Genomic DNA, 24,701 nt, shown 5'->3' on the forward strand with positions numbered 1-24,701 from the left:
TAAATGTCGGTCATTAAATTGCACAGTAAAATTCTTGCTCTGGGGTTTTCCTGCCCAGAGCACTTTACATATTGGGTTTGTCGTCAGGGCGGCCCAGGTGAGTGCAGTGACGTGGGGATCCAGAGCTAGGGCCCCCAGCATAAGTCCCTGGACAGTTGAGAGACAGAACGGGCAAAATGTGCACGTACCTTGTGTTCCTCAGCGATTACTGGCTGCTCCAGATTGCAGTCAGCAAAAGGGAGGGGGCTGTTAGGAAAACACGTCCCTCAACTCTACCCCTTATCCTTGCAGGGTCACTAACTTGTGAACATGGATTGGACCTGGGTGATTGAGAGAAGAGGTTCAAACAGCAGACTTGTCTGTTTCATTGTTCAGAGTTACTAGCCCTAGTTTTCAGTGGCATTGATCTGGTTTTGTTGGAGCATCTTAAATGATGCCGACTGATGACTTGGGTCCTCATGGGAGTGTGGGGTCTGGAGCCCGGGATCGGCCTCTGCGGTCACGGTGCGGCCTCAGGCTCCACATTCGTACCCTGGGACAGTGACAGTAAATAAGCTCAGCCCTAAGATTCTGTCCTTTCACTGTTTTGATGTTTCCAACCTATGTTTGTTATCTGTAATGTTGAACTCAAATGACTTAGGGAACTTAATGCCACAAAAAAGAAACTTATTTCTTACTGGCTAAAAATACCCGTTTGGTGACTTTAGTGTGTTTTTTAAAAAGTCATGTTTATAAAGGATTAGATTTGACTCCAAATTACTTTATTTTTAACTCATAGCAGCTGTTGATTCTATTTCTTTGCCTGTGGAGTTGAGAAAGGCATGTTAAGATCCTTGTTTTGTTTACTGTTCTAGAACAGTAACGTATAGAGGAGTTTCTTAGAAATGTCTGAAGACTAAGATGGTATAGACTCTGTTACTAGAAGGAGGGAGGATGCTTATTCTCTAAAGGAAAAGTAAAATTGAAGGAAGGTTTCATTTTCAAAGGGAAACATTTTCGGGGCACCTGGGTGGCTCAGTCAGTTAAGCACCCAACTTCAGCTCAGGTCATGATCTCATGGTTCGTGAGTTCAGGCCCCACATGGGGCTCTGTGCTAACAGCTCAGAACCTGGAGCCTCTTCAGATTCTGTGTCTCCCTGTGCCTGTGCTCCTCCCCTGCTCATGCTATGGTTGTCTCTCTCTCCCTCCCTCCCTCCTCCCTCCCTCTCTCTCTCTCTCTCTCTCTCTCTCTCTCTCAAAAATAAATAAATATTAAAAATTTTTTAAAAGGGGGAAACATTTTCATTACTGGATTAACTTCCATCTTTGCAGTATTTATTTAAAAGAGTTTGTTTCAGTGGCTGGCTAATGCTGCCCCCTTTTTGGTGAAAAATGAGTTATGAGCGACATAGCCTTAGGAGAAAGAACCAAAACAAATGTTTTCTAAACCATCCGCAGAGTGTGATCTTTTACAGTAGTTTTGCTGTTTCTTTTTTTTTTTTAATTTTTTTAAATGTTTTGTTTTTTTTTTTTTTTCAACGTTTATTTATTTTTGGGACAGAGAGAGACAGAGCATGAACGGGGGAGGGGCAGAGAGAGAGGGAGACACAGAATCAGAAACAGGCTCCAGGCTCTGAGCCATCAGCCCAGAGCCCGACGCGGGGCTCAAACTCACGGACCGTGAGATCGTGACCTGGCTGAAGTCAGACACTTAACCAACTGCGCCACCCAGGCGCCCCTGTTTTGTTTATTTTTGAGACAGAGAGAGACAGAGCATGAACGGGGGAGTCAGAGAGAGAGGGAGACACAGAATCCGAAGCAGGCTCCAGGCTCCGAGCTGTCAGCACAGAGCCCGACGCGGGGCTTGAACTCATGAACTGTGAGATCATGACCTGACCCGAAGTCAGACACTTAACCGACTGAGCCACCCAGGCGCCCCAATTTTGGTGTTTCTTTAGCAAGAGATCTGAAAAGGCCTGAGTCGTAGTGGGTCCTGCCACCCACACCCGTAGCTGTCCCCCACAGAGTTGACTCCTGGAAGTCTCCAGAGTCAAATATGAACCCAGTCCTGGTGTGCCCCCAGGGCAGTTGAAGTTGAAGTTACATCAGAGTCCATTCAAAATGTTTGGATGCTCCAAAGTGATCTTTAATTATTCAGTGGAACTTGTTTTCTTTTGGCTTATCTAATAAAAGAAGGTAGTTGAGGTTGTATTATTTAAATTGTGTCTCTTAGTGGGGACAGCTCCTTCATTCTACTTTAGAAATTAGAAATTAAGATAGTCCTTAATGCTTCCTGAGGTCCACTTAAGAGATGCTCTGGTGGTTTTTTTAAAGTGGTCTTGCCTTGTCTGAAGTGGCAGCATGTGGAGATGAAGAAACATTAATCCTCTAAGACAACCATCATTCCATTTCAGGTGTTTAAGGATAATTGCTGCAAGAGAGAGATTCTGGCTCTTCAGATCTACTGCAGGAACGAGGGCGGGGGCTGCACGGAGCAGTTGACCCTGGGACACCTGCTGGTAAGTCCCTGGGGCGGTGGGGGTCAGGGTCGGGCCTACTGTGAGAAGGCGCTTCCCAAGCGTGCAGGCTGGTGTGCACCGGAAAGACCACGTTTACGTTGATGTCCAAAACACAACCAGACATGAAGGCGGCCCAAGCCGCTTGGGTACCGAGTGTTATTTTTATGACGTTGGCAGAATTGCCAACTGGTTTTTAAACACCCCCAGCCTATTTAGAATGCAAAGAAATCTGAACTGATATTTTAATTTTGGAAGGCTCATTAAAACTTTCTCTCTCTCTCTTTTTTTTTTTTTTAAATCATGAAACTCAACATCTTACGTCTTTTGATTAGCATCATATTTTACCCTGGAAGATATTTGAATTGGACTTTTTAAAAAAATGTTTATTTATATTTGAGAGAGAGACAGCGTGTGCACACGCGCAAGTGTGGGGGAGAGGCAGAGAATGAGGGGGACAGAGGATCTGAGGCAGGTCCCATGCTGACAGCACAGAGCCTGACGTGGGGCTCGAACTCACAAACCGTGAGATCATGCTCTGAACCAGAGTGAGACACTTAACTGACTGAGCCACCCAGGCGCCCCAGGATATTTGAATTGGAATAAAACAAAGTCCTTAGCAGATAACCATTCATTTGCCCAGGGAGGAGAGTCGGCTTGCTCCTTTGAAAAGCAGTATAGTTTGAGTAATCGCTAAATAGAATATGAAATTCATCGTCTCCCAGTATGTTTGCCACCCTTCTCTGTGAAACCTGGTCTGGTGGCGGATGGAAACATTTCTGGAGGAGTTAGCTGCGTAGAGGCTGGAATCTGGCATTTCCGATCAAATTTCTATGCCAATTAAGAATTTCGAAGCGTTTGTTTTACAGGTGCATTTAAAGAATGATTGCCAGTTTGAAGAGCTGTCGTGTGTCCGCGCTGACTGCAAAGAGAAAGTGTTGAGAAGAGACCTGCGTGACCACGTGGAAAAGGCCTGCAAGTACCGGGAGGCCACGTGCAGCCACTGCAAAAGTCAGGTCCCGATGATCACGCTGCAGGTGCCCGGCCCTCCTGTCTCCCCTGCCTGCTGCTCAGTCCAGGTGTAATTTGTCACAGAATAGCGTTCGAAACGACTATTCTAAGAGGAACAAAGAGAGAAGACAGGAGTTTTCATCTGACTTTAAGTCACAGTCAAGCTTTGTTTGTTTTTGCCCATTTTGATTTGTGTAATTAACATTTCCCCATTGCTTTGATTGACTATCCCTTGGGATGCCAAAAAAATGAAGACTGATTATCAAAAAAGGTAGAAATTTTCTTTTGTCCCAGGAAATGTCCTCAAAATCTTCTGGGATTGCCTCATCTTTTAAGCAGCTCTGGAACATAGTCACCACTTCGCTAGGGTAATTCATCCTGCGGTATTGAAGTGCAGCTGTCTGTCTTGGAGAGAGATGCAGATTTAACATTTTTCATACCTCGATTATTTTGGCACAGGTCTGTGTTGTGCATGTGGCAGAAATCAGATCCCTTATCTGTAAATTAGAAAGAGATGTTGGGAGCAGAGGACAGACTTTGAAAACAGTCAGTGGTACAGTAACCCTCAAATGTTTGTCCATTTCTTGAACAAATATTCACTGCACGCCTGCTGCGTGCTGGGCACCGTTCTGGGAGCCGGGGGTTCGGTGATAAGGTTCACCTTCCAGTGGGAAGAGGTGATTAACACGCAGACATACTGTGTGGTAGCAGCTTGTACTGTGAAGAACAACACACTAGCATCATGGGAAGAGGGCTGATGAGGGCTGGCGTCCCCGAGGCCGTCAGTGGCCGGTGCGGGGAGAGTGCCCTGGGCAGAGGGAACTGGCCTGGCAGGCGGGTTTCGGGAACCGCGAGAGGCCCGTATGGCTCCCAGGCCCGGGGCAGAGGCACAGTGCAGAGGAGAGGGTGGGGGCAGGCAGCGGGCAGCCGTGAGCAAGGGGGTGATGTCAGAGTTCCCCGTTACAGGCAGCGCTCTGGCAGGTGTCCCAGGTAGACGTAGGGTGAGAGGAAAACATGCAGGCAAGGCACGGTATTGGCCTGCGCAGGAGGAAGGAGGGAGGAGCCGGTGCACAGGGGCACGTTTGGAAGGTAGAGGCGGAGGGATTAGCTGGTGGCTTGACTGTGGAGAACGTGAAGTATGGCACCCAGCGTTTGTAACTAGAGCAGCTGGAGCAACTGAAGTGTCTACGGAGGGGGGCGCAGTAGAGCGAAACAGGCTCGGGAGGGGGGGTCGGGGAGTTGGTCTGGGCTGCAGGTGCGGCTTGATGAGGTGGTCCTTGTAGCTTTGGCACTGGGGCCGGCAAGGAGGAGAGCCAGGGTCCGAGGACAGAGGCCTGGGGCACGTGAAGGCTTATGAAGGCTGCTGAGGGGGGAGGCGTCTAGCAAAGGAGTGGCCAGTGTGGAAGGGTCAGGAGACTGGTGCTCCAGAGGCAGAGGGAGCCGGAGAGTGTGGGGGCGGCAGGAAGGGCAGACGTTACTGAGAGGCGGGGGAGGGGAGAGGTTGCTGGGAGCACCCTGACTGATGGGACCAGCAGGCAGGAGAGGACCAGAGACGTGTGGCCGGGGTGTGGGGGCCACTGTTGGCTCCCGGTGGATATTGTGGAACATTTATTGACCAAACTTTAGGAAAAGTTTGTTTTTCTGTAGGAAATGAGACGTACCCTAATTCATAATCTTTATAATTTACCTTACTTTGTATAGCTTTCTGACACCTGCGACTTTCTTCTCTTGTGAAATCTTTTTCCTGTATGATTTCTGTAGACATTTCTAGTTATTAAGGACTTTTCAGAACTGTGGAAAATGGGAATAGTGTTCATTCTAATTGAATAATTCCTTCAGTAACTAGATTCAAGTGACCGAGACATATGCCTAATGAGCACTACTCCAGACTTACATGTGTTGCTAGGTTGCTACCAAAGTTATACTTTGCTTCTTTTTTTTTAAATTTTTTTTCAACGTTTATTTATTTGTGGGACAGAGAGAGACAGAGCATGAAAGGGGGAGGGGCAGAGAGAGAGGGAGACACAGAATCGGAAACAGGCTCCAGGCTCTGAGCCATCAGCCCAGAGCCTGACGCGGGGCTCGAACTCCTGGACCGCAAGATCGTGACCTGGCTGAAGTCGGACACCTAACCGACTGCGCCACCCAGGCGCCCCAGTTATACTTTGCTTCTTGCAAAAATCAGTTATCTTTATTTGCAGAATAGAACCCAGGAATTAATTTTCATTTGAGAAAGAATTGTAGTGTCGGTTAAACACTATATAAGTAACTGACTCTGAATTACAGAGGAGGCTGTAAAGAGACCTTTTTAAAAATATATTTATTTTTTAATGTTTATCTATTTCTGAGAGAGAGAGAGAGAGAGAGAGGGAGCAGCGGAGGGGCAGAGACAGAGGGAGACACAGAATCCGAAGCAGGCTCCAGGCTCCAAGCTGTCAGCACAGAGCCCGACGCGGGGCTCGAACCCACAAACCGTGAGATCATGACCTGAGCTGAAGTCGGATGCTTAACCGACAGAGCCACCCAGGCCCCCCATGAGAACAGTTTTTAAACAGACACGAGAGGGTGGCTTGAGGCACATGTCAGTTTCCGTCAAGACCTGTAATAGAGATGAGGGGCGTGCCTGCTTGAGATCACTTTGGTGAACCTCTCCCCTGACACCAGCAGGGCAGTTACATGCCCGGGAGGGGACTTGCCCTGGACCTGCCCTGGGCCTCCTGTCCTGTCAGTGCTGGGATTTGACTCCCGGGTCTCATTTTGCGGCTAGGAGCACGCTTTGTTTGGTCCTCTCCTGCCGCAAGTTTATTTTCAGAAACAGCAGCCTTCTGACTTCGGCATGTCTGCAGCCCCAGGTCGTCCTGACACTCCCACATTTCCTGTGTTTTATCAAGTATGTCACATACATCAAACGTTGATGAAATACACACTGACGGAACCAAAACCCTGGGCCACTGCAGTTCATAGAATTTCTTTCCTACGTGTAAACCATGGTATTGACATTATATCAGCTGTTTTCAAGTTTTTTTAATTAATTTATTTTTTGTAATGTTTGTTTATTTTTGAGAGAGAGAGAGAGAGAGAGAGAGCACTAGCATGAGTGGGGGAGGGGCAGACAGAGAGGGAGACACGGAATCCGAAGCAGGCTCCAGGCTCTGAGCTGTCAGCACAGAGCCCCACGTGGGGCCTGAACTCAGGAACTGTGAGATCATGACCTGAGCTGAAGTTGGATGCTTAACTGACTGAGCCACCCAGGCGCCCCAAGTTTTTTGTTTGTTTGTTTTTTGTTTTAATCCATCGATCAGCACAAGTTAAAGTGCCAGGAGAGAATCCCTTCCACATTTTGTCTAGGAATTGTTAAATATGGTCTCTTTATTTTATTTACTTCTACTTGTTTTTTATTTTTTCATTTTATTTATTTATTTGAGAGAGCGCAAGTGGGGAAGGGGCAGAAAGAGAGGGGGACAGAGGATCTGAAGCAGGCTCTGGGCTGACAGTAGTGAGCCCGGTGCAGGGCTCGAATTCATGAACTGTGAGATCATGACCTGAGCTGAAGTCGGATGCGTAACTGACTGAGCCACCCAGGTGCCCCCGAATACGGTCTCTTGAAACAGTTTTGTTAATTTGTGGGAAGTCAGAATTCTAAAGATCTCATTTTGTGGGAAGGATGTATGTATTGTAATGGGAATATGTCCAGGTACAGCCACTGTGGAAAACCACTTGGCAGTGTTTTATTAGGTGGACCGTGCATGTACTCCGCTAATTAGCAGTCCCTCCCCCAGCTGTGTGAGAGAAGCTGTCACACGTACACACCAGGAGATAGGGCCACACTAACCGAGCAGAGAAATCTGGAAACGGCCCCAGGCGTCCGTCAGCTGGAGAAGGGCGCATCAGTTGTGTGGAGCTGGCAGACTGGGACGGAGCGGGGAAATCGTAGGACGGCGTTACCAGACAACAGTGCAGGTGGGCCTGGAGCTCGTGTGACACGGGCACGAGCCTGAGAGGCAGAATGCTGTGCTGGCTCTCAGAGGACCCATAGGGTAGAGTTCCGTTTTAATAAAATTCAAAAGCAATCGAAGCAAAACCGTATTTTGTTTGGCCCACATATATGTGCAATGAAATTTTTTTTTAAGCAAAGGAAGCAGAAACACAAAATTCTGATTTGGGGTTCAGGCGTTCCTCCCTGGAGGAAAGTGGGGAGAGTTGGAGAAGGGCACACAGGTCAATGGGAAGTCATTGGTTCCCTGCTTGTCCTGGGTGGGTGTCTACTGTGTAGTTATGCCTTATGCCTTGCACGTGGGTTACGTGTAATTTCATAGACCAGACTAATTCACTAGTGTGGAGAGAATTCTTATGTGTCAGTAGGTTATCAGGTTTTTCACTGGGCGTATTATTTTCCTGGGGCCGGCGTAAGAAAGTACCACAAAGTTGGTGGCTTAGAACAACAGAAGTTTATTCTGTCACAGTTCTGGATGCCCGAAATCCAAAAGCAGGCTGTTGTCAGGGCCCTGCTCCCTCCGAGAGCCCCAGGAGGGACCTTTTCCCTACTCAGATACCTTCTTCTGGGTGTGGCCCCTCCACTCATAAGGGCTCCCAGGGTTGCATTCAGGGGCTCCATCGTAACTGATTATAGCCACAAAGACCCTATTTCCAAATAAGGTCATATTCTGAGGTTCTGGAGAGACATGAATTGGGGGGCTCACTATTCAATCCACTACATTGGGCAAAAACCATGAAAAGGCAATTCACAGGAAATAGAAATGATTAATAAATATGAAAAATACACTTAACCACACATTATTAAATAATTGCAGGGGCACCTGGGGTGGCCCAGTCAGTTAAGCATCAGACTCGTGATTTCAGCTCAGGTCATGATCTCACGGTTGTGAGATCGAGCCCCGAGTCAGGCTCAGCACTGGGTGTGGAGCCCACTGGAGATTCTCTCTCTCCCTCCCTCCTTCTGTCCCCTCCCCGACTTGCGTGCACACACGCGCATGCACACACACTCTCAAAAAAAAAATTTTTTTTTATGTAAAAAAATTGCAAATTACACTCCTGGCCTTTTCCACCTGTCAGGTGGTCAGAGATTGAAAAGTTTGCTAGAATTGACAAGGGTGTAGGAGTGTGTGTTCTATCGACAGGAGTGGGTTTGTGCAGGGTTATTGGAGGGTGGTTTGGCAATGTCTGTCAAGATTCATTTAAAATGCCTGTCTGTACCCTCTAATACCCAAGCCTACTTCTGGAAGTCTGTTGTTCAGATACCCTTCCATGGATCTGCAGAGACACACATTTGAGGATACAGATGGGTCTGGCCCCAGCCTCGCCTCCCACCCTTCCCTCCCCACCCCCTGCCCCGGCTCCCCACCCAACCTCCCCTTGCCGCAGTGCTGATTACCTGTGTGCTGGCCTGGGGAATGGAGGGGGATTGAGGGGGTAGTTCAGGAAGGAGGCATGGCACCTGTGCATGTTTGCCCTGTGACCCCTCCAGGCTCCTGATTCAGGGCCGCTCCTCCCACTTACACATGAGGCAGGGGGTGGAGCCATTTGTCCAGGGTTTCCCATTGAAAGACAAAGTCTAGGGGATTCCACGCACAGCCGGGAAATGGAAAGCCAGTGTCCCCCGTGTGGTACCTCTTATGGGAGGCCTGCTGGTCAGGCTCAGCCCAGCCAAGCGCTTTCTGTTGAGCTCTGAGCAGCTGTGGCTGCGCCCTCTGGGGGCTCTCCCAAGCCCAGGAGCAGAGCAGCCTCGAATGGTGGGTGCCTTCTCTGCACTGCAGACCGTCACACAGTGCGCTCACAGACCCCGGACTTAAAAACACTCTGAAGCAAGCTGAGTGCGGTGCCCAGCTCCACACTGTGCCTGCCTAGTCAGATTGAGGCTCTTGGCTAGTGCCCCCTGCCACCCTCCCCGTCATTCAGCTTCGCAGCAGCACAGCTGTGGAGCCCTAATCTGGAAAACCGGATTAGGAGAATCAGAAGTGTCCCAGGGTCACAGAGGAAAACAGCAAGCACCCAAGCTCCCTTCTTGCTCAGTGATGCTGCCCCCAGGAGCCTGTCCCACATGTTGTGTCATGTGGCCTGCGGTCACGTGTGTTTTCTGCCTACATCGGTCTCTCTCTGGTGGCCTCTCGTCACATGTCTGGTGGTGCTCTCCAGGGCTCTTGGGTTCCATGCCCTAACTTTGCTACTGATCAGATGCCCAGCAGGTGCTTCGGGCATGGGTTCAGCGGTTGCCATCATCCAAGCTCTCCAAAGTTGAAATTTGTACCATCCAAAGAAGGGCTAAAGCGGGGCACCTGAGTGGTTCATTCAGTAGGTTAAGTGTCCGACTCTTGGTTTCCTCTCAGGTCATGATCTCACAGTTCACCCCACATCGGGCTCTGTACTGACAGTGCAGAGCCTGCTTGGGATTCGCTCTCTCCCTCTCTTCTGCCCCTCTCCCACTCGTGCTCTCTCTCTCGTTCTCTGTCTCAAAATAAATAAACTTTAAGGGGGGGAAAAGGACTAAACCAAAATTTGTCCATATTTTCCATGTATTAAAGATAATCTAGGTAAGGTTTCAGGGCAGTAATTTAAAGACCCAGTGGCTCACACTGTTGGAAGTATTGGAGAAGCATCATTTCCAGATCCCAAACTGAGAGGCCAAAGGAAAACCATCCTGATCTGTGAGCAGAGGCGGGACACTGGGCTGCAGAGTGAGCAACGGCGAGGGCTGAGCCTGTCTGTGCTCTCGTGTCAGGGCTGTGTGGGCACAGAGAGGTGTTGCCCCGTGGAGGCAGCTTTGTGACTGTGCTCCCGAGATTGTCCTCACCTGTCAGAGTGGAGCAGATCTCCTGAGACACCTTACCTTTGGGCTCTTAAACTTTGAACGTGAGGACTCCTCCAAATGTGTTAGAATGACACCAAACAGGGACAGTGAGCGGAGGGTTCTCTGGGTCTTTGTGGTGACAGAGGTGGAGGTAGGATCCGAAGGGAGATGGGCTGTATGTCTCAAAGCTGATGACACCTTTTTTTTTCTCTCCAGAAACACGAAGACACTGAGTGTCCCTGTGTGGTGGTGTCCTGCCCCCATAAGTGCAGTGTCCAGACCCTTCTGAGGAGTGAGGTAAGCGGCACGGAGAGGACCTGTTCAGCAGCTGGTGAAGTCTTCGGGACCAGTGTGCCGTAGAGTCCGTTCTTCCCAGTAGCTGAAGCCAAAGTTTTTACAGATCACGATACTGATACGTGTAGTAGAAAAATGATAACCCGTTTGTTGGGGCGTAAGAAATTTCAGAAGCAAGCAAACAAAAGCTGCAAGTGATTAAATTCAGAGCCAAATGTTAAGAATTGAGAAGCCGGAATTACTTTACAGTGCAAGCAAAGGTAATAACTTTTTAGGTTCCCAAAGAAGAAGCTATTTTTTAATCTGTAAAATAGGAATTACTGTAAGATTATCTCAAACTAAATGACTTTACAGACACTCCAGGACCATTTGGCCACATATACTGCATGGGGTTGGTGCTAAGGAGCAAGGGGGCCCACATTTCAGGGGCCGGTGAGAAGGTACCTGCACAGCCTCTCCCGGTGCCCTTGGTACGCTTTCTTGAGGGTGGGTAGATTTTACATCTTACGTTACGTTACCTTAATTTGATCGGGATGTATCCAGATGGAAAAATTCCAGGGATTCGCAGATGTTTTTGCATCCAGTACTGACCTGGAGCCCCTCTGGTTGCTGTTCTGGAAGCATCTGGGGCTCCCGTGGCTCAGTGTGCACCTGTGCCCCCTGGCCCCCACCCCCTTAGGCCCCTTAGGCCTAGGCGCTCCGATCAAAGGAGGCTGCTCACCTCAGCCTTTTTCAACAGCCTGGAATTTTACCACTGGGTATTGGGGAGGTGAGGGTCAGTGTCTCACGTCCCCACTGAGCAAGAGGACCTGTGTGGCCTGGAGGAGCCCCAGAACCGATCTCACCCACAGTGCATCCTCCCAAAAGGTGACCGTCCTAGGGAAGGGCAGGGCCTTGCCTGGTGACAGGGGTCCCTAGGCCTGGATGTGCCTCCAGGAGTAGCGCAGAAGTGCATACAGATTTCTGAAACTCTGACGTCCCTCTGCTAAAGTGAATGGATGAAGAGTCTGAACTATTGAAGTGGTGACCCGGGTTTTTACTCCTTCTGAAGTTTTTACTCAGGGCTATCTCTAGGGACAGAAGCTAACTCCATTTGCCTCTAAGTTATTTTTATTTTAAAAATCTTTCAACCTGCATTTATCTCGGGTTTCTGGTGAACGATGCTCTTGGTCTGTAGATTATTCTTGTCTCTATCCGACGCTCCCGTAAAGAACGATGGCGAAGGCTCTGGGAGCAATGGTAGCCAATTCAGGGAAAAGCACGGCCTTGGATTTATGGCAGTGCCCTGAAATCAACATCAGACACACGCATCCCTGCTTTACCACTAGGAGCGGTAGCTGGATGGGTTCACGATTGTACTGGGGCACTGAAGGAGCATATTTAAAGAAAATTTTAAGCTGGCATTACCATGCCCAGTCTCATGCTCCATTTCTGTGCCAGTCTCCTGTCATCTGCCTCTTGGGTGCTTCCCTCCAGTCGCAGGCCAGAGCTTCCCTCCTGCGCTCAGAGGAACATCACGCGTGCTAGGCTGCAGGCCTGTAACCACCACGACTCCGCCCAGGCTCAGAGACCTTTGGCAGACGTTGGCCCGTAGGCTCCCCACTTGCCCTTCTCTGCAGCTGTGGCAACAGGGCAAAAGAGCACTTTCCTCTCTGTCCTAAATACTGACCTGAAGGAAAAGGATTCAAGGACTCTTCATCCTGCCGCACAGAGGAGAGCCATAGAAGGGCCCGGCCATGCGCCTCTGGGAGTACGTGTGTGTGTGCCTGCACGTGGGGAGACACATTCCCCGGGGCCGGCTCTGCGGTGCGCTTAGACGCCGCCTTCCCTAACTCAGGGTCTAATTGTTTTCCATAAAGAAGATCTACCCCTAGAGTTTTCCTGAGGAGAATTTCTTCAATAAAAGAAGTTGTCCTTAAATTGTATTAGCTTAATGAATAGCGCCATGTCTTTAAAATGTAGACATTTCAATTCCCTTTTCTCTTGAGGGGGCATCATAAGTGGTTTTTATTTGACGATTTGCCAACAGTTAAGCTGAACAAAGGGGTTTTTCTTACCCCGATGGGTTTTTCTTACCCCGATGAGTTATCCTCTCCCAATCTCTCCTAATTTTCTTCTACCAATTAGACGTGACAATATTAAGATTCGTGTTGTTAGAATGACCCTAGCGATCTGTGAGAAGCTACATGAATTTATGGCCACTCAGAGGGAAAAAAAAGTCTTTTCAGAAGAAGAAAAACTCATCTCGTTATCTTGAGTATTGAGAGTAATGGTACATCGTGTAAGCTTGCTCTGAAAATAGTTCTCTCTGTGTACCGTATATTAGGTGTGTGACCCAGTTACATCCTGAATGCTTTCTCTTTTTTTGTGTTTCATGCGATTTTTGTTTATAGTCTTTAAATGTTCATTTCAGTTCACGTTTTTTCCCTTTCTTTTTTAAATTCTGGCGCTACAGACGGCATGTCACATTTGGAACGATTTGTTCTAGAGAAACTGCAAGTTTGAGAAATGTTACAGTAACTGTATTTCTGTATTCTGGCGTATGTATGTGTATGCACGTGGCAGCAGTGTGCACTTACTGCGGGTGAGTCTAGGAGGCAGAGGACGTATGCTCGCCCGTGGCGGACGACCCCCCTTGGTGACAGTGCAGACCAGATGCTCTCTGTGCCCTTACTGTGTTTGAACGTTTTCGTACGAGCGCCTGTGCCACAACTCACGCCTCTTTCCCGTTGCAGTTGAGTGCGCACTTGTCAGAGTGCGTCAATGCCCCCAGCACCTGTAGTTTTAAGCGCTATGGCTGCGTGTTTCAGGTCAGTATCCAACATCTATCCTTCCCCGTCACTGACGTTCTGCCCTGGGAGAAAGTTACTATGTTAGCGTCTTCTCGTGCAGGTTCTGCACTTGCAGTGTTTGCAGGGGCGGGGTCGCCCTGCTGCGTGGGTGACAGAGGCCGCACGCAGCAGCCGCGGGTGCTCGCTCCCCATGCCGGTGGCGTTCTGAGATTTCAGGGGGACGCCTGTGCTGAGAAGGAGGTCAGGACGTGAGGAGAACAGCCACCTCTAAAACCAGCTGGGAAGCGGGACACGTAGAACTGACCGTTGGGGCGGGGGGGGGGGGGTGGTTCTAGAGAGAGTGTCACAGAACCTGGTATAGGTGGATACAGCCCAGACACGGTTTGAGCGGTGTGCGCATCAGCACACAGTCGCGAGGACCACTCTCGTGTGTCCGTAGACGCGTGTCATATTATCTATGCCACACCTCCCAGCACAGCCACGTGGAGAGGGCGTCTCCGTCACTGCCACGCGGTGCTGCGAGAAACCTGTTTCTGGGGTTTTTGTTTTTGTCGTGTTTTGCTTTTAACACGTCTGAGATGGCTAGTGAATTTGAACTGAGTTTCATTTTAACGTATATCTTAATCTTAAAACTATCAGAGGGCAGTATATATTACAATTAAAGTATTTCATATTTAATTTTGTATGTTAGCAATAACAGTTATTACGAACTCAGTACAGAGATATTGGCATCTCAGTATTTTCTTAGAAGATAAGGGTAAGAATGACCGTAGCTTCCCCTTTGTCTCAGTCTCTTAACGAGACAGGGCCCTCACCACTGTTATGTCGTATGTAGTACCATTCATTCTGTGTATGTATATATATATGTTTATATATAGCAATACTTATATCAACATATATATATGAATATTCTATGTACAGAGTATATGTTTTGGAGATCATTAAAATGCTTTCTGTGGCTTCCTAATTTTCCAGTATCAAAACAAATTATATTTTCATACCAATTATTTCCTTAAATACATGAAGTACTATTTCATGTGCTTACTATCACTGCTCTAAAATGGTCGCCATCTTATGTACTCTGTAGATTGTTTATGTTTTGTATGTAACTTTCCAAATATACTTAGAATAGCAAGGAACAGTACATTTCTAATACGGCGTATTTCACTACTAAGTTAATATTTTAGTAAATTATTTAGAATCCCGCTTTGGTTGCGTGCCCACTAGATTGCTGTAGCGGTAGCTAGCTGTAACCGCAGGTGTCTAAGCATTTTCAGTGTGCATTTTTCATGAAGAAACTTAAAAAAACGAAAATGATAGGTCTAAGATTTAATTTCTTGATATTACAAGTATGACACACAGATGAGCAGGTGCTTGGTAAGAAGCTTGGGGAGCAAAGGGCATGAACTTGAGGTTGTTGTAGAATTAATTGCAGGGCACCTGCTCTTCCCCCCACCCCGAGCATGGCCCTTGGAAAGCTTTCTGTGGAGAAGGCTCCCTTTTTCCTGTTTAGAGCTGGTTTTAGGTCGTGTGTTAGTCTTGCTGCGCTCTGTGAGGGGGGGAACGTCGGCTTGATGCGCTGCGTCTTTGTTCTCGCAGGGGACAAACCAGCAGATTAAGGCCCATGAGGCCAGCTCCGCGGTGCAGCACGTCAACTTACTGAAAGAGTGGAGTAATTCTCTGGAGAAAAAGGTACGCCACACTGTTTCTAGCTTTTGCTGGCTTTTAATAATCTCTTCAAATCATTTAAAGAAGAAAATATTTTTTATAGTTATTAATGGTTTTGGATAAAAGAAACAGTATCAGGAGAATGTAAAAAAAAAAAAAAGTACATTTCACGTGACCCGGAGCTTATAAATGATGAAGGCTTTTGGGTTGGTTTGTTCTTTGTTAATTGCCGAGCAAGCATGCGGTGCCTTTTTGTTTGTTTGTGTTTAATCACATTGTGGTTACCTTAGCATTGACCTAGAACAGGGATTATCAAACTTCCAAACCTTCCTTTCTCTCGCCATCAACTTCATCTTTTTATAAATAAAGTTTGATTGGAACACAGCCATGCTCATTCATTCGCCTGTGGTCCGTGCTGCGTATCCACTGTAATGGCAGAGTTTAGCATCTGAGACAGAAACTGTACAGACCTCACAGCCCAAAATATTTACTCTCTGGTTTTTTTAGTGAAAAAGTTTGTCAACCCCCAATCTGGAAGGTGACCAGCGCTAAATGCTTCAGCTTTCTCTGTCTTTCTTAGGAAAGACAGCTAGGAAAAGCCATTTTCCTAATCCTAGTGTAGGAGCTATCACTTTATGGAAGTTTGGAGCAGGGAGCCCTTGTCCAGCGGGGCATCTTTTCCAGAGGCCTCAGTTGTGGGGCTGGGAACTCCTCACACCTTCCCCTTGTGATAACGTCTCCCCAGGGGAGTTTACTCCGTGGCATTCAGCTGGGCCAGACCCTCTTTTCATGAGGAAAAGGTGAAAACTTCCAAGAATCAGTAGAGAAGAAGTTGTTCTAGGAGCTCTCATTGTGGCTTCTCTACAACAATAAAAACTTATGTCAGTATTCCAGAAGCATTTACTGAGAATTTGTAGTAGGAGGACACTAAGGTGAATTAGAGCAGCCTGTTTATTTTCTGAAGATCTGTAGAGATTTGAATACCTTGCTTCCTGTGTTAAATTTAACCAATTTTTTTAAGTTTATTGATTTTGAGAGAGACAGAGACAGCATGAGTCAGGGAGGGGCAGAGAGAGAGGGAGACAGAGAATCCCAAGCAGGCTCCGCACTGTCAGCACGGAGCCCGACACTGGGCTCGAACTCACAAAATCGTGAGATCGTGACCTGAACCAAAACCAAGAGTCGGACGCTTAACCGACTGAGCCACCCAGGTGCCCCTAAATTCAACCAACTTAAAATATAAATGTATTTGATAGAGTCTAATATTTTAAATCAAAACATTTTTATTAACTCTGACATAAAGTATTTTTTTGGTATAAATGCTGATGCTGAGGATGAGAAGCGTTAGAAGGGTGGGCATGTCACATGTACACACGCACACGTGTGGCAGGAAGAAGGGTCTCATTTAACGGTGAAATGAAAGTTGTGTTAGAGGAGTTGTTGATGGCTTCCTCGTGAACATATAGCAGTTGCTCTGAGTGAGTGATGGTTGATTGGTAAGTCTTTTTTTCCCCTTCTGTTTAAAAAATGTGCTCTGTTTCTGCCTTTTAAAAATTACAGGCATAGATGTCAGGACTCTGTGTCTCATTGATACTCTGTTTCTCATTTTTTAAAAAATGTTTATTTTTGAGAGAGACAGAGAGCATGTGAGCACAAGAAAGAGAGCGGGGGAGGGGCAGAGAGAGGAAGACAGAGGATGTGAAGCTGGCTCCGAGCTGACACCAGAGAGCCCAGCTTGGGGCTCGAACTCACCAACTGTGAGATCGTGACCAGAGCCGAAATCAAGAGTCGGGACGCTTAACCGATTCAGCCACTCAGGCGAAAAACACCCATCTTCTATATGACAAAAGCTTAAGTCTAAAGGAAATGTGGAGTACTCCACCAAAATAGGTGGGGATAGATGTTGCTCTCGGTGAGGGGGTTCTCGGGGAAGGTCACAGGACTCGTTTTCATCTGCCCCGTGGATGGTATGCTCTGCTTCTTGGAGACGCACCTGCCAGGTAGATTTTCCTGTGAGAGCAGGGATCCGCAGGTGCCTAGGAATTGGATTCTTTGAGTAAAACAAAGAAACAAAGAAAATTTAAATTAGAAAGCTCCCTAAATCAAGAAATTAAGAGTTTAATGTGGCATGATGTATGTTCATTAATGTGAGATGTTTCTGTTCATCCTCTGGTAGCTTGATTTGCTGCAGAAAAGAAAATTGCCATTGATTTTGGAGATATTACCGAGATTTAAAAAAAATTTTTTTTGATGTTTATTTTTGAGAGAGAGAGAGAGAGAGAGAGACAGCACGAGTGGGGGAGGGGCAGGAAGAGGGAGACACAGAATCCGAAGCAGGCTCCAGGCTCTGAGCTGTCAGCACAGAGCCCAACACAAGGCTTGAAGTCATGAACCGCGAGATCATGACCTGAGCCGAAGTCGGATGCTTAACCGACTGAGCCACCCAGGCCCCTCCTGAGATTTTTGATCAAAAACGTTGACATGTGGGTGCCTGGGTGGCTCAGTCAGTTAAGCATCCGACCCTTGATTTCAGCTCAGATCATGATCTCACGGTTTGTGAGATTGAGCCCTGAGTCAGGCTTTGAACTAGGTGGAACCTGCTTAAGATTCTCACTCTCCTCTCTCTGCCCCTCCCCCCCGTGCATGCGTGCGTGCGTGTCTGCATGTGTGTGCACGCATATTCTCTCTTCCAAAAAAAAAAAGTTAGCTTGCGTGCAGGGTATTTCTTTTTTGGTTGTGAGAATAGAGTCTGGGAATTGTGTCTACCTTGAGAGATGGGAGTGAGTGAATCGTAACTTTGGAAAAGGCAAGACCTGCCAGTCTGCATCACTTACAGGGGCCCAAGGGCATGAGACACCGTGGTTTAGAGAGGAAAGTCTGTTTGTGCTAACATCCTAGGGAAGTGAAGTGTTATTTTTTCCCATGAGACATTGCAAGTTTTGAACAAGTAAATACACATTGTTCTAAAACAAAACAGACTAAGGGGCGCCCGGGTGGCTCAGTCAGTTAAGCATCCGACTTTGGCTCAGGTCATGATTTCGCAGTCTGTGAGTTCGAGCCCCACGTCGGGCTCTGTGCTGACAGCTCAGAGCCTGGAGCCTGCTTCGGATTCTGTGCCTCCCTCTCCCTCTGTCCCTCCCCTCCTCATGCTCTGACTCTCTGCCTTTCAATAATAAATGAACATTAAAAACATTTTTTTTAAATAAATAAAATAAAACAGACTGGGGTGCATGGGTGGTTCCGTTGGTTAAGGGTTCGACTTCGGCTCAGGTCACTGTCTTGCAGTCCGTGGGTTCGAGCCCCGTGTTGGGCTCTGAGCTGACAGCTCAGAGCCTTGAGCCTGCTTCACGTTCTGTGTCTCCCTCTCTCTCTGTCCCTCCCCCACTCACGCTCTGTCGCAAAAATAAACATTAAAAAATTAATAAAATAAAACAAAACAGACTGATTATGCCCAGAGGTGCTGCTTGCCTAAGCAGATTGCATATAGAAAGGTGCCTGCCTTCACAGGGACACCAGGAATCTGTGCTTTATCACACCCGGGTTTGTCCTGACATGCCCTTGGGCCGTCACCTCAGGTGTTGTCCGTATTGGGAGCACAATGAATGGAGCTGTCCCAGTGCCCACCATGGGGCCCTGTGTCTTCGGGGGCAGCAGCTGTGCCCAGACACAACTGTCAGTAGAGGGGCCCTTCCGAAGGCCAGAGTGCCTCAGGGAGCAGTCTTGTGAGAAGGCAGCCCTATGGGAGTTGGCCTCGGAGTCCTCACCTGGGGGCTTTTAAGACCAGTGTAAATTGGTTCTTGGGAGCTAATTAGTTTCCAGAAAGATTTTGAAAAGATCAAAGGTGGGCTTGGAACTGCTCCCCGCCCCCCCGCCCCCAGCAGGCCCTTCCTTGGGCTGACGTGGCCTTGCAGGTGAATACATTGAGCTTTGTGGAAGGTCATCTTGGGCGACAGGCCGGGCACCTGTCCCCTGAAGCCTCATGTCTCTGTTGGAGGGCTAGGAGTTGGCCCTAAGGGTTAACTGAAGCATGCATATAGCTTTTTATTCCCACTGTGCTTTCCCATTATGCTGGGAGAGCTTTTCAGAGTGTGGGTATGGCCTGTGGGTGGAAGTGAGACAATTTAGTGGATGGCAACTGGCACTTTTTAAAGTAAAATAGAATAAAAGAGAAAGTATCAGGGAACATGGGAATGGTTAGGGCAAGTATGGTTTTGTAATACCTGTTTCTTAGGGACACACACACACACACACACGAACGTTTGTACAAGTGGGGCGAGATGTAAGGATATGTTTCCTACTGTGTTTCCTGGTCAGAGTTTGAAAGCCTGTCTGGTGAAAGATTTATTCGTCTTCAGTAAAAACTTTAGAGTGTCCCATTCATTCTGAAATTCAGTCTGCTGCTGGACCTTGCCTTATTTAATTACCGGGAGTGAGTCTGAGAAACACCCTGTGTAGGATTTCCTATGAAGTTACCAGGACCTCCATTTCCGTATGAAGGGATTTTTTTTTTTTTCTGGAACTCCTTACATTGGGCTGGTAGAAGGCCTATATTGCAAAAATGTGAGCAACTATTATTACAATTGTTATAAATTTATAAAACCATGTTTTGTTTGCTTAATTGACGAATTTCCTCTTCAGGTTTCCTTGCTACAGAATGAAAGTGTAGAAAAAAACAAGAGCATACAAAGTCTGCACAATCAGATATGTAGCTTTGAAATTGAAATTGAGAGACAAAAGGAAATGCTTCGAAATAATGAATCCAAAATACTTCATTTACAGGTAAGAAGCTTACATCTGTGGCTGGATCCACAGGGTAGAGGAGCGTGTCTGTTCTTCAGGACTTTGTCAGTGAGACGTTTGAGCAAAGGCCCTGACTTTTGTCAGATAGACCACCTGATTCTCTTGCTTAAGCCTCTAGAAAGGCACAGGCCACTCTTTCTCTCCCCCCCCCCCCTTTTCCCTGGACAACAAGCCCCAGGCCTCTCTTCTGTGCCTTTGAGTCACTGCTGGTGAAGTAAGACTTCAAGCCCGTGTTTTAAAAAATTATCTTATTTAAGATTTCATATTGTTCCTGAGCAGTTTTGCGTGAAGTTTCACTTCCTAAGGTGAAGCAAAGCCAATCTGTTTTGTTACGAATCTTCTAGAGGCACACACACTCTCCCCACACTGTTTGACGATAGCGATCCGTGCGTACCTCAGAACAGACATGTCAGCCTTCGCCAGAAACGGGTGATCATGTAAAGAGGCCTGATTAGAATGTTGCTCCTCCCTTCTGTTCTCAACACGGGCCCCGGTTAGCGTATCATTTTGTAGATCTTCTCTGTACGTCAGCTTACTCGCAGTGTACATTTGTTAGACTAATCCCCACGCGCATCACACACACACACACACACACCTACGTTTCCAAAATGGCTTTTACTTAGGTGTGTTTCCCTCTTAACTGGAAGGTGAAATATTTCTAGTAGCTCAGGGTCACAGCATCTTTGAGGATGGCTTTCCTCCCACTTTAACAGCAGAGGTTAGTCACAGTGGCTTAAGTTGCAGAGAGATTTATTACATGAATTTCGTTTGTGTTAAAATGTTGCGGTTGTCCAGAGTTGAGGAAAAACACAGTGTTTTGAAATAATAGGTTGTATTAGAAGTCATTGGTGTTGAATCAAGCCAAAAAAGCACGTCACATAAAACACCAACAAGCCTCCTGCTGGCGGTCCCTGGCATTTTGCAGAGTGCCCATGGAAATATTCGGAATGTCCAGAGGCCACACTCACCTACATGGCCCCACTCGCGTCCTGGCTGCCAGCAGCATGGTGGCTCCCTGGGGCGCATAGAGGCGCATGGAAAGGACACGGAAGTTCACGTTATGCTAGAAAATCACCTGTTAAAAATATCACCGACAGAAGAAAGAGTGAATAAGTAGTGGGGTCATTTATACGTCATCTTTTACGACCAGATAAAATTAGGATGTACACAGAGGGGTCACGGGGACACTTGTCTGAACCCTGCAATGTTATCACATGCATTCTCTCCATTTCCCCCCTTCCAACGTGAAGAGTTTGAATTTAATTTACTTTTTCGTAGAATTTAGTCATTCCGCCGTGTGTGATTTATATTTTAACACTTTTGTGATTTCATAAACGGCTGAGACCTAGGTTCAAAAGAAAGGGGGGAACCAGGTTGCCGGAGTGCAGAGCAGTGGGGGCCGAGCGGTCATGCGGGTAGTGCCCCCACTGGTCCTAAGTAGGCGGGCACTCTCCATGGAGGAAGAAGCATGGAGGAAAATAGACTATATTGAGAGGAAGGGATTCAGGTCACACTGGGCTCGAAATGCCTAATCTCATTAAGTGCCAGGGACAAGTCACCGAGGACTGAAACGTCCTCGGGATGGTCCAGCATTTCCCCCAGTGGCTTCTGCGTCTAGCCGGGCCATGCTTTGGAAGGCGGAAGCTCACCTTTGCTTCACGGTGGGGCTGGCAGTCTTCCGTGACCGTGGGTGGAAGGCCTCTGGCTGGAGCCCTGGAGGCCTTGACTCTCTGTGAAGCATGTTCGGCCCAGGGGCCCTTCCCTCCAGCCCTTCCAGAGCCTTCTCCACCTCTTCATCCGGAGCCTGGCTCCCAGGTGCACCTCTCGTCATCTCCTTCCTCACATCAGAACCCTTCCCTTCCCCGGCCCCTGTTCTCCTCAGTGCTCCCCCAGCCCTATGCATTGGACCACCACGGTGATGACAGACATGTTAGTCTCTGTGTCCTCTCCTTCCTTGTCTGATTCTCCATTAGACCTAAAACCCCAAATACGGTGGGACACATGGGGTGCAGAGTTCCTGAGGGCCGCAGATGTATGCAGGATGTTGGTTAAAAGGAGTGGAATTTAAGAGTGTGTTTGCTTTTGCTGACCCAGGAAAGGCAATTTCTTAATATTTTACTTTTTAACGTTTTTGTTTTTTTATTTTTTATTTTTTTTATTTTTGGGACAGAGAGAGACAGAGCATGAACGGGGGAGGGGCAGAGAGAGAGGGAGACACAGAATCGGAAACAGGCTCCAGGCTCCGAGCCATCAGCCCAGAGCCCGACGCGGGGCTCGAACTCACGGACCGCGAGATCGTGACCTGGCTGAAGTTGGACGCTTAACCGACTGCGCCACCCAGGCGCCCCAATATTTTACTTTTTAAAGAACCTGGTTTTCTTTAAAAATATTTTTTTAATGTTTATTTATTTGTTTTTGAGAGAGAGACAGAATGTGAATGGGTTAGGGGCAGAGAGAGGGAGACACAGAATGTGAAGCGGGCTCCAGGCTCCGAGCTGTCAGCACAAAGCCCAACACGGGGCTCGAACTCACGAGCCGTGAGATCATGACCTGAGCCGAAGTCAGACACGCAACTGACTGAGCCACCCAGGAGCCCTAAAGAACCTGTTTTTCTTAACGAAAAAAGGCCACCTAGAGGTCAGCTGAATCCCTGGCCTGTTGTTGGCAGAGACTAGATGAGCCCAGGGGGCAGGAGCAAAGCCGTGTGGCACACTGCCCGCCCGACCCCCAAGTGCCACCCGCACCATCCTGTTTGCACAGTGTTTGGTGCGTAGGTCCCAGTGACCCCCATGGTGCAAGTGACAGGAAGAGAGACAGTGGCTTAAGCCCTCAAGTGCACAGTGCCTGACACTGATGAATTGATGCTCTGACAGCAGCTCTCTCGGTTAGGATCTGTTTACAAGCCTGCAACCTGTGCCGTCTCTCGCTCCCAGACTCTTGTTCTCACTCACGTTCAGGATTTGTTCTTACAGAAACGTGGCAGCGGCTGTGTAGACCACTCCTCGAGAGTGAAATCACATGGCTGCACTCTAGACTTTGGTTTAGATGAGCGACACCATGCCATTTATGCAGAGGAGGGGCCTGTTTAAAAACAGCACATGTTCCCTTGCTGTGTGTGTGGAGCTCCTTTCAAGTGACTCAGTAGAGCCCTGCGTGTGCGCACGTACGTGTGCGTGCCTGCGTGTGCACGTGTTCTCTCCCGCCCCCGCCAGCCAACTCTGTGTCCCTGAGCTCCAGTCCGGGCCGTGCCCCTACGGCAGCCCTCATTTCACACTGCAGTTTCGTTCCTGACCTCACCACGTGCACATCCTCCGCCTTGGGAAGGAGGCACCACGGCGTCACCCCCTTTTTACCTTGGGGCCACGAGGCGGAGAGGTGATGTGTTGCTCATCCCAAGCCACTCCGCTGCTCATGTCCACCCATGTCCACCAGGTTACACAATGGCATCCCTCAGGACCACCGTCGATTGCGTAGGTTTTCATGAGCTCCCCTCTTAAACTCTCTAGGACCCATGTTAGCCGAGCTTACACTCTCCGTGGGTAGAGGGCGTGACAGCCACTGCAGATTCTCATCAGAAATACATTATGGGTTCGGGCGTCCTGATGTTGGAGTCTTGTCCCCAGAAAACAGACTTCGTTTTAAATGTGCCTCCAGAGGCCCCCGGGTGGCTCAGTCAGTTAGGCGTTCAACTTCTGATTTTGACTCAGGTCGTGATCTCGTGATTTGTTAGTTCAAGCCCAGCTTGGGGCTCCACACTGATGGCGTGAAGCCTGCTTGGGATTCTTTGTCTCCCCCTCTCTCTGCCCCTCTCCTGCTCTCTCTCAAAATAAATAACACTTTAAAAAATAAATAATAGGCTTCCAGACACACATACAGAAATAAGTGACATCAGTGTGGGGAGGGGTGTTTTTTATAGAAATCATCTTCGCTTTTTAAAAGTTGGCTAATACTGGGTTTTCTTGGAAAGAAGAGGAAGAATAATACCGTACCTTCTACCCCAAAAAAGTAACCAGACCTACCATGTTTGCTCCTTGGTGGTTATTAACAGCCAGCAAAGGTGCTGAAACTCAGTGTTTAAAAATAGGCTTCTGAAAGGAGAAGTGAACTCGGCAGGCCCGGGGCTCTCCCCTGTGCGGCCTGCGGCTCCACACAGGGGGCCAAACCCCCCAGCCTTCCCCAGCTTCATTTCAAAACAACGCAGATCCTTTTCGGAAGGGAAAACCCTTCATCCAGCAGGTGGGTGTGCCAGTCCTGGAAAACAGGCTGGGTTGCCGTAGCTGGCAGGTCTCATCCCACTGCTTACTGTTAAAATGTCTATGTGTTTCTGGGAAAAAAAAAAAAAAAAAGGCTTTCTGAATGATTTCAGGTAGCATAAAATGCAGCCTCTGTGTCAACAGCCACGTGTCTGTCAGTAGTGTTTCTGTGCCCAGGGGCCACAGTGAGCCCGGTGGGGGGGGGGGGGGGTGAGGGGCAGCCCCCTCCTAGGGATTGGCCTCTCCGTTTCAGCCAGGGTCTGAAGACCTGCCCTCAAGGTTCTTCCTGCTGCCAGCCCCGTGCGGATGCCAGGTTTCTGGAGCAGGTGCCGGGGTGCTGGCAGCCCCCTCTCGGGACCCAGGCAGGGTTCTAGGGCGCTGTCTGTAGCCACGGAGACAGGGCGGCCCCTCCTGCCCTGCGCCAGGCAGCCTCCGAGCAGACTCACATTGGCCCCTGCACGTGGCTTGGCCCTTTAGGAAACGGAGACCTTCCCACAGCCTCCAATATCCTGAACTTGAGACCCTACGACAGAGTGGTGTGGGGCCCCTGTGCCTCGGTCCCCTCCTCTGGGACGGGGATCCA

The 24,701-nt window shown here is 48.4% G+C and overlaps 1 protein-coding gene across 8 annotated transcripts in view; it reads left to right on the forward strand.

Annotated features, from left to right (window-relative positions):
- TRAF3 (TNF receptor associated factor 3) overlaps positions 1 to 24,701 on the forward strand; it is a 127,808-nt gene that overhangs the window by 95,870 nt on the left and 7,237 nt on the right. For 7 of the 8 annotated variants that reach the window (XM_047861637.1, XM_047861642.1, XM_047861636.1 and 4 more), the window contains 6 exons: positions 2,394 to 2,498; positions 3,365 to 3,532; positions 10,528 to 10,608; positions 13,341 to 13,415; positions 14,997 to 15,089; positions 19,704 to 19,844. In XM_047861637.1, the coding sequence (XP_047717593.1) occupies positions 2,394 to 2,498; positions 3,365 to 3,532; positions 10,528 to 10,608; positions 13,341 to 13,415; positions 14,997 to 15,089; positions 19,704 to 19,844 (663 nt within the window). The remainder of the gene's footprint in view (positions 1 to 2,393; positions 2,499 to 3,364; positions 3,533 to 10,527; positions 10,609 to 13,340; positions 13,416 to 14,996; positions 15,090 to 19,703; positions 19,845 to 24,701) is intronic. The other variant, XM_047861643.1, reaches the window with a different exon arrangement.

The sequence above is a fragment of the Prionailurus viverrinus genome, chromosome B3 (assembly GCF_022837055.1).
Source record: "Prionailurus viverrinus isolate Anna chromosome B3, UM_Priviv_1.0, whole genome shotgun sequence".
Taxonomy (NCBI): domain Eukaryota; kingdom Metazoa; phylum Chordata; class Mammalia; order Carnivora; family Felidae; genus Prionailurus; species Prionailurus viverrinus.